Genomic DNA, 14,963 nt, shown 5'->3' on the forward strand with positions numbered 1-14,963 from the left:
GGTTTTGGTTACCAGAGAGAGTTCTACGCTCACACCTTTGATAACCAGGCCGTCAGCCATCAGGTCGCATTTACCATGGCTCGTGTGGTGAAGGATCCACGACCCCGAGCTATAAGCCTGGGTCCTAGCAACCCGGGTTCCATTCTCAGCCAGTGAGACAGGACTTCCATCCCTACCTTAGGATGATTCTCCTCAGTAAAGGACGGAATGTTTGTATACCGTGTAGGAACAAATGACATTTTTGAAAGTAAAATGTATTTGTTCATATATGAACAAACCTGAGGTCTTAACATTAGGATAATACTAGTGCCAAGCTGGAAACTGGTAGAATTAATAACAAACTTGTGAGATCCAGGGACTATTGGCATCTATACCAGGTCACGGGGTATGTAGTACCCAGAATGCCCTTGGTATTCTGTGACCCATCAGTTATTTTCCTACCGCCTTTAAGATAGGACGTGATTACTTTCTATGTTTTAAAGCCGGTTTAGTTTGCCCGATTTTATTCATATTTTCCCTTTTTTACATTTTTCTTTCTCTGGGTGTTCTCAGTGTGGGTGTGATCTGCTGGTGTGTGTACGTTGTGAGATGGAGAATTTTGTTTCACCAACGGAAATTTCGTTGTGTTCTCGGAAGAGACAAAGGAAATGCCCTGGAGTGAGTGGGTTTCCTTGTTCAAGATTTTTGACACTGGTGTCTACAGATCCACATTCAATGTGTAGTAGGTGCAGAGAAAACGCATGTACTATTACTAATCCTCGTTCAGTTTGTCGTGGTTGGTCAGTGGAACAGTGGATGAAGTTTTATGGGAAGGGCCAATACAAAAGAAAGGAGACGACGCCATCTGTGGATGACCAAACGTCGTCGGCTTCTTTTGTATTGGCAATACACCAGACTGCTCCATATGTTTCGTCACCTGCTTTTTATGTTTCCCATACTCCTTCAGTTTCTTCTAGGGATTCGTTATTGGAAACTCCAGGAAGGGTTTTGGGTAATTTTATGCATCGCCATCTTTGTTCCAGGTGTTGGCTCCCGATGCGCAGAGAATGGAAGGTACAAGGTCAGCATTAGGCCTACCAGGTTGCTTTCTCATTATATGGTGTCACGTTTCCACCCGGGCCCGACAACGATGGATGTTCCTCATCCCCGTGGCCTGCATTTTATGGGAGCTAATGCCACGGCAATGACAACAACATCAATGTTTCCAGGGATGCAGAATGTTGGAAGTAGTTTTGCAGTACACCCAGGGCTGCCAGCAGCAGCTGCTCAATCTCTCCATACAAGAGTGGTGACGTCACAACCTGCGTCACACACCGACTTGGGAGCGCCTCAGTGGCATGATCGGTATGGTCTTGACCTGCCACCTCGGTGGATGAGAGTTCAATTCTCGGTCATTCCATTGAGGTGTTAGAGATGTGTATTTCTGGTGATAGAAGTTCACTCTCGACATGGTTCGGAAGTCACGTTAAGCCGTTGGTCCCGTTGCTGAATAACCACTGGTTCCATGCAACATAAAAACACCATACAGACAGACAGACAGACACACCGACATGGCTGACGCGATGACGTCAAAGCCTACTGCTTCTCTAACTACTTCGTTGCCTCCAGAGCCGAATTCACTTTCTGACTCTTTGGTACACACAGTCATGAAGAAAAATACCAGTCAAGCATTGGAGGATACGGGACTTTGTGACTGATCCTTGGGCCAAGAGAAGAAGAGTAAATTCTTCTTTATCTTCGAGCCAGGACTGTCACATCCCGGTCAGCAACAAAGTAAAGAAGACAGTGGCTGGTAAGCTTAACGCTAACGGACAAAGTCATTTACAGGCGTCCGAACGAGTGAAAGCATCGATGGTCGCTGGGATAGTGGCCGCTGCGAAGATGCCAGCAGTGAGGATAAAGCGTTTAGGAGAAACTACACTGCCGTTGGTAAAATCGACGATGAGTCTGCAGAATTCAACGAAGAATGGAGAACCAATACCAGTTTTGCTTGTAAGACCTTTTAAAATAAGGAGAAGGATGAGAGAGCTCCCATTAAAAGGTCGAATAATAAAGAGTTGGTAACCTCTTCTGATACGCTGGTGTAAGGCGTTGCTCAACTCAATGAGAGATCAAGGCCAACTTCGCTGACAGCCGTTGGAGATGTTATTGATAGAGATAGAGATGAAATTAGCTCGGTTTCGAGAGAACCTTCATCTTGGAGGTATAGATGGGGTTCTCGCTCTAGATCTGTGAGTAGAGAAGTTAGGCTGTCATGTTCTCCTAATAACTATTCGAGATCGAGCCGACGGCGGCCATCAGAGATCAAAGATGCTGCGGTCGTAGGGTTGGATGGCCATGACGCACCCGAACGTTTGTCAGAGGATAGGAGTGAGCTAGCTTCTCCTGCGGCTGAACACAATATGTTAGAACCGGAGAAAAGGGAAAACCAGGAGTTTCTGGCTTCGTATGCAGAGGTGGTTGATTTGATTCGTCAATTCAATAACCTTTCGAGGAGCACGGAGACACCAGCCAGTATGCTTCCTCGGGAATCGATATGGTATTTGGATTGAAAAAGGATATGAAGGTGTCATATGAATTACCTTGCTCAAGTCATGCTGAGTCAGTTTTACAGCACGTCAATGCACGGATTGCTGGAAGGGATAATTCCTTAAGATCAAATGGATCATTTAAGTTTATTTCCCCTCCATTGATGAAACACAGGAAATATTATGTGACACCGATGGTTCCTTTGCTATCTAGACAAATTAACCCAAATGTGGTAAGGTTAAAACCTTGATTAACCTTGGATCTAGTTAAAATGGAATGCCCTTCGATGACTTGTCAGGAGGCTGCTACTTTGGAAGCAACAGCTTCTTCTATCTTTCAGACTGCTTCTTGGTTAGACCTTTGGTCAACAGCAGTGGCAAAAATTGCATCCTCAGAAGTAACGAGAAAAGTAGTGGATGAGTCAATGTTTATCAGATTGCTACAATCAGGTTCCAAAGCAATTGCATACTTGACAAATTTAATGTGGGCAATGTTGGGGCTTTAATATCCATGTAATGAGGAGAGATGCAGCTTTGGCCAGATTAAGCCGCACTGTTGACTTGGATTCCGTGTTAGCGATGACTTGTCAGGAGGCTGCTACTTTGGAAGCAACAGCTTCTTCTATCTTTCAGACTGCTTCTTGGTTAGACCTTTGGTCAACAGCAGTGGCAAAAATTGCATCCTCAGAAGTAACGAGAAAAGTAGTGGATGAGTCATACTTGACAAATTTAAGTGGCAATGTTTGGGCTAATATCCTGTTAATGAGGAGAGATGCAGCTTTGGCCAGATTAAGCCGCACTGTTGACTTGGATTCCGTGTTAGCGATGACTTGTCAGGAGGCTGCTACTTTGGAAGCAACAGCTTCTTCTATCTTTCAGACTGCTTCTTGGTTAGACCTTTGGTCAACAGCAGTGGCAAAAATTGCATCCTCAGAAGAAGGAACGAGAAAAAGTAGGGATGAGTCAATACTTGACAAATTCTAGTGGCAATGTCTGGGCTAATAGCCCTGTAATGAGGAGAGATGCAGCTTTGGCCAGATTAGCAGCACGTTGACTTGGATTCGCGTTAGCGATGACTTGTCAGGAGGCTGCCTACTTTGGAAGCAAACAGCTTCTATATCTATCAGACTGCTTCTTGGTTAGACCTTTGGTCAACAGCAGTGGCAAAAATTGCATCCTCAGAAGTAACGAGAAAAGTAGTGGATGAGTCAATGTTTATCAGATTGCTACAATCAGGTTCCAAAGCAATTGCATACTTGACAAATTTAAGTGGCAATGTTTGGGCTAATATCCTGTTAATGAGGAGAGATGCAGCTTTGGCCAGATTAAGCCGCACTGTTGACTTGGATTCCGTGTTAGCAATGAGGAGTGGGGATATCCTAGAGTCTCAATTGCTGCTGCTAGAGGGCATACTGGAAGATGCTATAGATAGGAGAAGGATGATTACTAACGACAGATTAGTATAGCAGGCAGTTAGGAAAACATCTGAAAGCCAGGCTAATTCCAATGAGGTAAGGCATCAGCAAATACCTCGTAAGAAACCAGTGAGACATAACATCTCTAAGAGCAACAAGACCCTCTTCCCCAAAGAAGTTAGCTCATCGACCCTTTCACAATAGACCCAACAGAGGAAGGGGTATTAGGGGAAGGGGGAGAGGTTCAAGACGATAGGATGGGCACCTCTCATCACTCAGCCACACCAGTGGGGGGTTGCCTGGCAAATCACTGGAAGGTGTGGCAGGAATTTGGAGCAGAGCAGTGGGTGGTGGATGTTCTCAGAGTCGGATATTTGATTCCGTTCGAAGTGACCCCACCCTTGACAGAACAACCATTACCGCACCTCGCCTAATCTCAGGAATCTCAAAGCTTTTATTCTGCAAGAGGAAGTGAAGAAGATGATGGAAAAAGGGGCTGTGGAACAAGTATCAATTCCATCAAAAGGGTTTTACAGCCGCATTTTCCTTGTCCCCAAAGCCAACGGGGATTGGAGGACAGTAATAGATCTGTCAACATTGAATCTGTTTATAAGGAAAACCAGATTCAGAATGGAGACCCCAAAGACAGTTGTAGCAGCAGTCAGGGACAAGGACTTTATATGCTGACAATAGACTTGAAGGACTCATACTTTCAGATCCCAGTCCATCAGTCTTCCAGGAAATTTCTCCACTTCAGTCTTGCAGAGAAAGTTTTCCAATTCAGAGTCCTGTGCTTTGGATTGACAACGTCTCTGCATCTCCGCAAGTTTTTACAAGAGTATTCATTCTCATGTTGACATGGGCGTATGCTCATGGGATCAGGCTAATAAGATACCTAGATGACTGGCTGGTGATAGCAAAGTCCAGAGAAAAATTACTACGGGACAGGGTTACAGGCATTGTGATAAATCAGGAGAAGTCAAAGTTGGATCCAAGTCAACGGCTGGTGTATTTGGGTATGATTATAGACACAGTAAAAGCCAAAGTGTTCCCAGCAGACCAGAGGGTAGAGAAATGCAAACATGTGGTGAATGCCTTTCTGGGAAAGCAAACACAGCCAACAAAACAGTGGCAAGTAGTACTGGGAATTCTAAGTTCCTTGGAAAAGCTGGTACCACATGGGAGATTACACCTTCGATCATTGTAATGGAGGATGCAGGAGATTTGGTCGCCAACAGTAGATCACCCATACGAGCAAATTTCCTTGTCGACAGAGGTGAGGAAAGACCTACTGTTGTGGGTGCAGGACAACAATCTGACAGTGGGAGTTCCCCTTCAGTAACCCTTTGTGGACCTCTTGCTGTTCTCGGATGTGTCACTCGAAGGTTGGGGAGCCCACATAGAGGAGCTAATGATTTCAGTGAAATGGAGTTGTGAGGACAGAGAACTCCATATAAACGTGTTGGAGTTAAAAGCAGTGTTTCTGGCACTGCAGGAATTCCGGGAGAGGGTGAAGGGGCAATCAATGGTATTGATGTTGGACAACACCACAATAGTAGCTTACGTAAACAAGCAAGGAGGCCTAGTATCTCGGCAGTTACACCTGATGACAGTTCAACTTCATCAGTGGGCTGTAGAGAATTTAGTAGACATCAGAGCCAGATATATTCCAGGAAAAAGAAACATAGTGGCCGACAAGTTGAACCGAAGGGATCAGATCCTAGGAATGGAGTGGTCCTTGCATCAAGAAGTAGTGGACAGAATGCTCATATTGTGGGAAAGGCCGATCATAGACCTATTCTTAACCAGGTACAACAAAAAGTTGGAAGTGTATTGTTCAGTAGTCCCGGACGCAGAGGCAGTAGCAGAAGATACGCTACAACACCCATGGGACAATCTGGATGTGTATGCATTTCCTCCATTTTGCCTAATACGTCAGGTTCTGAACAAGGTAATTTGGTCTCAGAACCTCAAAATGACTGGTAGCCCCTTTATGGCCGAAGGCAGAATGGTTTCCGGATCTGTTGGAAGTCCTAATAGACCTGCCGAGAGAGTTACCTCCGTGGAACAACCTATGTCAGCCGCACGTGGGGAGGTACCTCCAGTCGGTGCAGTCCCTATCACTTCACGGGTGGAGACTGTCAAGTATCTCCTGCGAGCGAGAGGATTTTCTCAGAAAGCAGCAACACAGATGGCAGGAAATATCAGAAGGTCATCTGCAGTGGTCTAGCAAGGAAAATGGTTCATATACTGTGATTGGTGTCTTAGAGGGAACTTGTCTCCACTTGGAACCACTATTCAACAGTTAGCTGATTTTCTGATATATCTCAGGACAGAAAGGCATATGTCTGTATCTGCTGTAAAGGGATACAGGGCTGCTCTAACCTCAGTCCTGCAGATGGAGGATGTGGACATTTCTTCTTCATGGGAGATTGGCTATGTTAATGAAGTTTTGAGCAGTCCTGTTCCCTGAAGGAACTAAAAGCTCCAGATTGGGATTTGACCATGGTACTGAGTAGTCTTACAAAACCCCCATACGAGCCATTGAGACAGGCCACAGATAGAAGCTTGACCCTGAAGACAGTCTTCCTATTGGCCCTAGCCTCAACTAAAAGGGTGGGGGAACTACATGGTCTGTCATATGTGGTGAAGCATTCGAGAGGTTGGAAGTCTATGGTTTTCGAGTTTGTCGCAGAGTTTGTGGCCAAAACTCAAAACCCATCAGTAGTGGATGGCAGATTCGACTCTTTTTTCCATACCTTCTCGGGCAGAATTTGTAGACAATGACACAGAAGAAATGCTTCTGTGTCATGTCAGAGTACTAAGAGTGTACTTAAGAAGAACGAGGCATCTCAGGCTGGGGTGCCAAAGGCTTTTTGTAAATACAGGACAGAACAAAAAGGAAGTGTCCAGGAACACAATATCGTTTTGGCTGAGAGAAACGATCATGAATGCATACATTACAGAAGACAGAGGGTCAAATAGCCTGGAGAGGGCTAGAGCTCATGACATCAGGGGCTTGAGCGCTTCTTTGGCATTCAAGAAAAATATGTCTGTGGAGAGGATTTTGAAAGCTGGTATTTGGCAATGCCAAACAATTTTCACTTCCTTTTATTTAAAAGATGTTGCCCATAGATCCTTGGACACTTTTTCCTTGGGTCCAGTGGTGGCTGCCCAGCAGGTGGTATAGCTCATCTACTAGTACCCCTGGCGTGTCAGTTTGTGTCTAGTCTAAGATGAAGATATGAAAGTAGAATGAATGAGATGACTGGTCTTTCTTCTTTACTACTTTTCTATCTACTCCTTTACCTACGGGCAGTATGAAGGAGAGTACGTACCATCATGAGCTGGACCGGACTAGATGTAGGTGAGGGAGACAGCCATACTGTAAAGATAATCTGTAAAGATAATCTAGAGTTTAGTATACTTTTTAGTAGCAACACACTCCTCTCAATAATAGGGAGAGAGAGGGGTGATAATAGATCCAGATACAAGGGACAGGAGTGGTTTAGGAGAACGGAGAGTTCTCCATCTTCCATAATGTAATAAACCATGGCATTGTATGAACACCCAGGGAGGAAAACCAATAGATTTTCATATATCTTTGGTTCAAAGCTTAATAGTCCATTGTCTTAGAATACATCTACTATTCGGAAATGGATAAAGGTGGCAAACTCCCAGTCAGTTTTAGAGACTTACCTCCAATAAGTAAGTCTATCCTAATGTTAAGACCGAAGGTTTGTTTCGTATATGAACAAATGACAAATTTTTAACCAATTTGTATTTTTCATAACTAACAAAGCTAAGGTCTTAAAAGATAAAGGCCCACCTCTAACCACCCCTCTAGCAGTCTAAACTGGGTTGGAAGAGTAACTGATGGGTCACGGAACGCCAAGGGCATTCTGGGTACTACATACCCCATGACCTGGTATAGATGCCAATAGTCCCTGGATCTCACAAGTTTGTTAATAATCCTACCAATTTCCAGCTTGGCACTAGTATTATCCTAATGTTAAGACCTCAGGTTTGTTAGTTATGAAAAATTCAAATTGGTTAAAAATTTGTCATTTGTTCATATATGAAACAAACCTTCAGTCTTAACTTGTATGGTCCCACCAAACACCCACCCCCTTGATTCAGGGGTCATCATCAAAGTACTGGCTGTAACCAAAGTGACAACTCAGTGAGCTGGTGGGGAGGCAATGCTTCCCCAACGCCAGGCGGGTAACTACCGGCCCGGTAGTTACTACCTCGGTATACAAAAGAATGTACCGTATTAGCTGGTAGTTTCAGCTGAGCTGCAATCTATCCTAAGTAAAGGACCCCAGGTTTGTATGGTTAGGGAAAAATACATTTTACTTTCAAAAATATCATTTTTAGGGAAGGGACTCTTGTACGTACTGTCCAAGAAGATTGATTATTCATTATGGTTTTAACCGTATTAAAATACAAGCCCTCGTGCATCAGGTATAGAGGAACTTTCTAAATTGCTTTTTGATTTCTGAAGAATCTTAGCAGTTCCTAATTTAGAAATACAGTGGTACCTCAACATACAAAATTAATCCGTTCCGAGGCGGCCTTCGTAACCTGAGCTTTTCGTATCTTAAACCGCATTTTACATGTAAATTGCTTAATTTGTTCCAGGCCCTACAAAAACACCCCAGTAAATTTTATAAGAAAGCTAAATTGACCAATAAACAATGAAATACAACAATTTGGACCATTCAATACCTAACTTAATACGTACTACGTACTAATATGTACTACATAGTACCTGTAAATAAAGTGTATTAGTGTACATGGTATACAAGAAATACTGTACGTACATACGTACGTATGTAGTAAAATGTGGAACCTTACCTTTCGAGTGAGGCTATCTCCGAAAGTGGTGACAGAGGAGGAGGACAAACGGCAGAAAACTTGTTACATAGTACGTACACTTAACTTTATGAAACACATTAAAAAATGTCAGGAAACATAGACTAAACTTTACGAAACACATTAACAAAACCGTAATACTACTTAACTTTACAAAAAACTTAAAATTAACATTTTTTTCTATTTTTACATTTTTTGTTTACTTTTTCATACTTTACGTTTTTTACAAAATTTCAATTTCAACTTTCTGTTTTTTCGTAGTATCAATTGGATCTTCCTTTTTGCTTACTCTTACTAAAGGCCTCTTTAAAAAATAACTATCCAAGAAAAGATTGCTTCTGCCTATTTTTCACAATGTTCCTGAAACGACTCAGGCAAAAGTCATTGAACTGCGCAAGCATACGACCTGTGTAAGCCCTTTCGGCGTATCTCTTTCCTACAAGTGATATCACCTTATGAAAAGCAGCTAGAGCATCCTTAATTTCTGCCGTTGTCATAGGGTCGTCCTCCTCCTCCTCGCCGCTGCTAGAGAACTCTTCTTGAACGACGTTTTGTTGCATGGCCTCCAACTCCTTCAGGTCATCCGTCATAAGCTCCTCTTGGTGCTCCTTGAGAAGGTCATTGATGTCGTCCTCGTCGACAACCAGCCCTATGGACTTGCCGAGTGCAACGATCTCGTTAAGATCTGGTTGCGAAACGGTTTCAGTATCGTCAACTGTTTCTGAATCTGCACCAGCTCGCCCATGTCGAATCCCTCGAAGTCTCGGGCGGATATGGCATCAGGCCAGAGTTTCCTCCATGAAGAATTCAAGGTTCGCTTCGAAATCTCCAGCCAAGCTTGATCGATGAATCGGATGCATATGACAACATCGAAATGCTCCTTCCAAAATTCACGCAAGGTGAGGTTTGTGGGATCGGTGATGTCGAAACATCTCCTGAAAAGATGTTTCGTATACAGCTTCTTGAAGTTCGATATCACTTGCTGGTCCATGGGCTGGAGGAGAGGGGTGGTGTTAGGCGGAAGATAAAGAACCTTGATAAAAGAATACTCTGCTAGGATATCTTCCTCGAGGCCAGGGGGGTGAGCAGGGGCATTGTCCAACACCAGCAGACATTTCAGAGGGAGGCGCTTCTCTTCCAAGAATTTCTTCACTGTCGGGCCAAAGCACAGATTTACTCACTCTGTGAACTAATGTCTCGTTACCCAGGCTTTCGCATTAGCCCTCCACATCACTGGAAACTTCTCCTTTAGCACTTTGTGGGCCTTGAAGGCTCGAGGAGTCTCCGAATGATAGACATGGAGGAGCTTTACCTTGCAATCCCCACTGGCGTTTTAACAAAGTGCGAGCATAAGCCTGTCTTTCATAGGCTTATGCCCGGGTAGCTTCTTCTCTTCCTGTGTGATGTACGTCTGATGAGGCATTTTTTTCCAAAAAAGGCTAGTCTCATCACAGTTGAAGACTTGCTGAGAACTGTAGCCTTCGTTGAGAGTCATCTCGTCGAACTTCTTAATAAAGGCTTCGGCCGCTTTCGTGTCCGAGCTGGTCGCCTCCCCATGCCGCACCACTAAAAGGATGCCAGCCCGTTTCCGGAATTTTTCAAACCACCCATGAGAAGCCTTGAAGTCTGGGGTTGGCATCGATGTCCCTCCTCCTCCGTCGTCTTCGGCCTGGGCAATCAAATCGCCGAAAATAGCACTGGCCCTGTGGCAGATTGCCATCTCGGTTGTCATATCACCAGCGATTTCTTTGTCTTTTATCCAGACAAGAAGCAGCCTCTCCATCTTGTCGTGCACGTGGCTCCTCTTGCTAGACAAAATAGTCACGCCCTTAGAAGGTGTAGCTGCTTTGATGGCTTCCTTCTGCTTAAGGATGGTGCCTATTGTCGACGGATTTCGGCCATATTCCTTAGCGATCACACTCAACCGCATGCCAGCTTCATACTTCTTGATAATCTCCATTTTTGTCTGCATAGAAAGCATCCTCTTCTTTCCGTGAACTTCAGCAACTTTTTTGGGACCCATGACTACGGATATACTGTACGTAATTAAGTTATGTAGTATACGTATGGACTAAAGTTCTCACACAACACGATAAAGTAGTATTACAACGAAATCACTAATGAATTTATGTTAGTAAACGAAATCGTATAGAATGAACGAATTTCACATGCGTACGATAATGCTGGTGCAAAGCAATGGCTGAAGAAGAACGCTGCTACGTAGAGCACGATGGGAGAGATGCTGACCAATAGGAGAGCAGGATCTTATGGCGGTGACTAGCATCAGGAACCAATGGGAGTGCTGGAGGATGGTAGCAAGTCTACTCAGTTGGTGGGGCGCGAGTTTTAAAATTGTTATCGGTGGTCCGGGCGAATCTCGGGACTTTACAGCAACATCCTTTCGTAACCTGATCTATTTTTATATGTAGAGCCAAAAAAATCTTCGTATTTGCTTTCGTAACTTGAATTTTTCGTAAGTTGAGACTTTCGTATGTCGAGGTACCACTATATAGTGGACCCCCCCATTGACAGGGGATGCGTTCCAGACCCCCCTTCAAATAGATTGGAATCTGCGAATACTTAGAACTCCTATAATAGAAACGCTTAAAACTGCCTATTTTGTCAGTTCAAACTCAAAAAACCCACTAAAAATGCTTATATTACTTGGTTTTCTTAATAGTTTTATCACAAAGTTCATTTAATCATGAAATTAATATGAAAATACATCAGTTTGTGGATATTTCTTATATAAAAATACCTCAAATACATGAATTCCTTGCAAATAATGGGTAGGTATGGTCCATAGAGAAATCCGCAAATATGTGGGTCCATAAATGTTGAGAACACGAATATTGGGGGTCCACTGTAGTTATGTTGGATTCTGTTATTCTTGGAGAAACCTGACTACCTTAAAGTACACCCATGGCATTTTTCCTACAACCTCTGTTATGTCTTCTCTCTTGTCTAATTTGTTGAGGTTCTTTCTAAGGAGCTGGCCATCAGTTCTTTTGAGGAGAACTTCTATTACAGAAAGCAAGTTTCCCTCTCTTTCTCCCTCTCCTGCCCCAGCTCACTCCCTGTGGCATCACTTCAGAATGTTTACCAATACTGGTCCTCCTTGCAACCCAATTTTGACAAGTTCCATATCCATCCAGCATCTGTATCCCTATGCCAGCTTTTATAGGAGGTACAGGAGTCAGCCCTTGCATATTTATGTATGTGACCAGAAATCTAAGTGAACACTTATGGGACATTATAGTCAGTTCCAAGAGGCAGTTCTCTCACTTTAAGAGCGAGTTTCCGATACAAAAGGCAATGGTTGAGTCGATCACAGACTCTGTGTCAGGAGTCAAGATCCTCATTCACCCCTAGGATTATGGGTTTCCACCTAATTCTTCAGCTTGCCTTTTGAGCCTTGCCATGGAAAGCAGAAGAGGAAAAAATATTGAGATGCAGGGGGATGGGGAGAATATGACAGAACTGAGAATGGAGTAGCTTTGTCCATCCATCAGCATACTCCTTCCTTGGATGATACTTCTTTTTTTTTTATTAAACTTTGGTTCTTCCTTTGGAGGATGACTGTTAGTTTTCAAATACTTTTGCGACTTATGGGGGGACTTTCAGTTAGGAGTCCAGAATTCCACTGCCAGATACATAGACTCAAGCTTATAGGAATCTTTAAATCATCAAGAGGTAGTTGCAAAGGTTTGGCACTGTCATTAACTCTAGCTGTTTTAGCAATAGTAACTGTAGTTCTCGTGCCCAGCTACCCGAGGGTAGGAAGTGGTTACATACTTAACCCTTCCTTGTTTTATAAGAGCCTCACTTCCTGCTCTCCAGTGGAGGAGCTAGGGAATACAGTTTTCTTTAGATAGTTTTTGGTAATAAGTTTTTTTGTTTGGAAAGGAAGTTTTGTCTTTCCCTTCCTTCTTAGGAGAACTGGATGGTTTCTGTTGTCTTTGTGTATGGAGACAGTTTCTTTTTGACAGCTTTTTCTTTTTAGCCAGGCATTTTTCTCCCAAATTTGGTGCTAGTTCTTGTGTAAAAAGCATCTCTAACCTCTTGGCTGTGTAAGTTAAACTTCAGAAATAGATAATGTCATGATTCCTTTCATTTTGTTTTTCTATGCTTATGACTGCTCTTCAGACCCTCCTTGTGGGCCATTAGGTTTTCCCAGCTTCTTTGGGCAAGTTTATATCCTGCATAAGGTGCATGGTTGGGCTTAATATGACAAAAAAGGCTTTGGATCTTGGGTCTTCTCTCCTCACATGTTGCATTCCTAGACATAGATAGCCTAACTTATGCTAGTGTGGGTCTGGCATACATAGGAGAGCTACACAATCAAGCACCTGAGGGAATAAGTTGCTTTGATAAAATATTCTCTGTCCAGTTTTTACAAGGTAGGAGCCCATGTGTAGAAGTCAATTATTCATTTCTGGGAGATGATATTGATACTTTATGATATTTATTTCCAGGTCTCTATTGGGAAAACAGCATTAACCTGAATCCTTAGTAGAGTATAGTTTGATGTGGTCAACTAAACTGGCACTGGGCCCTTTCAGTATCTGCATTTCTGTGCCAGCTTACATAGGAGGTACAGAAGTCAGCCCTTTTCTGTTTGTGTACATGACAGAAATCTAAGTGAACACTTATGGGACATTATAGTCAATTCCACGAGGCAATTCTCTCACTTTAAGAGCGAATTTCCGATACAAAAGGCAATGGTTTGGATTCTCTTAGGAAGCCGCCAAATTTTCATGCATAATTCCCCTAGATATACAAACTAGGGCCTTCTATCCTAATCCCACCTCAATCAACCTAGCATTGTCCCTGTTGCAAGAAAAAAAAGTGATGGTTTACAGATAGGTGAGTTGGTAGTACCCTGTCACACACCTACTGCCACTAGGTACCCACCTTATTACCAAGCTACAGTTTCTGTTTGTAGCATGTGCAGGGAATTGGCAGACCTCCTTTTGTAGTTGAACTAACTGGTACTCCCACTCAGCAACAAAATATATTAGACAAATAGAAGGAAATCGTTAAGGTCATTCACAGTTTTCAGTTTCAGTGAGCAGACATATATGAGTTGAAGGCAAGTAGAATAGTAGTCCTAGAATAGTCTCTCCTCTAAGTTGAATTGTTACATGAAGTCCCTAACATTCATGTACATTATACTTGAAGACTTGTTTGCGAGATTAGTGATGAATTCTTTAGCTTGTTTTCCAGTCTTGCATTCTCATCACATGACAACATAAAAATTGAATAATTGATTAAATTAAGATGGGTGAGGATTGTAACAGGTTCGTTGAAATGTATGGAGTTCCTCAGGGACTTGGGGATCTATATTAGGTGATATTTTAGACAGAACAAAAGTAGTTTGAAGATTACAACCTTGAGCTTCAAGTAAAAGATGGTGGGACTTACTTATAGGTACAGAGCCTTATCACAAGTATTTGGTAAGTTCCCGAACTCGTATTTGTGCAGTCTATATGATATTTTGTACAGTTGATTTTACCAGGTAGGAAGCCCTGAATTTCTAGTAAAAAAAAGGAGCAAGACATGTCAATATTGTTACTAGAATTTTTGCAGTCTTTCAGTATTAACATCAAGTAGAAGAAAATTAGGGTTTTCAGCTCTCATGTAGATATTGAAATTTGATTTACATATTTAATTTCATTGTGTATCGCAGCAGTTTATTACAGGAATTCATTAGTCTTGTTTTCTCAGGAATCACGTGATAATTGTCAGTGGTTTGCTGCAAAAGCAATTAAGGAAGAGACGGAGGACTTCCCACAGATTACACCAACACCTATAACTCGGATAATGAATCAGAATGGATACATTTCTGAGATTCAGCCAGGGAAAGGTGTCATTTTGTTTGAATTTCATGATAGGGTAAGTGAGTTTTGTTGATGTTGCAGCTTAAGTGCCTTTGTGAAATTGATTCCTTTGTTTCCAGTATTGTTGTTATTATTATTATTATTTATTATTTTTTATTATTATTATTATTAACCAAACAAAAACTTCTTTCAGTTTTCTTCTGAAGATTGAAAAAGAAACCCACAAAATCACTTTGTAACTTGTTTACTTCTAAGTATTTACATTTAGTTTTACTCCACACTCGAGTACTTTCAGGCCCTTC

At 42.6% G+C, this 14,963-nt stretch overlaps 1 protein-coding gene across 3 annotated transcripts in view; it reads left to right on the forward strand.

Moving 5' to 3' along the window:
- The window catches only part of LOC135214996 (uncharacterized), a 262,394-nt gene that overhangs the window by 176,966 nt on the left and 70,465 nt on the right, over positions 1-14,963 (forward strand). For all 3 annotated transcript variants that reach the window (XM_064249543.1, XM_064249528.1, XM_064249536.1), the window contains exon 4: positions 14,549-14,716. In XM_064249543.1, coding sequence (XP_064105613.1) covers positions 14,549-14,716 — 168 coding nt within the window. The remainder of the gene's footprint in view (positions 1-14,548; positions 14,717-14,963) is intronic.

The sequence above is a fragment of the Macrobrachium nipponense genome, chromosome 19 (genome assembly GCF_015104395.2).
Source record: "Macrobrachium nipponense isolate FS-2020 chromosome 19, ASM1510439v2, whole genome shotgun sequence".
Taxonomy (NCBI): Eukaryota; Metazoa; Arthropoda; class Malacostraca; order Decapoda; family Palaemonidae; genus Macrobrachium; species Macrobrachium nipponense.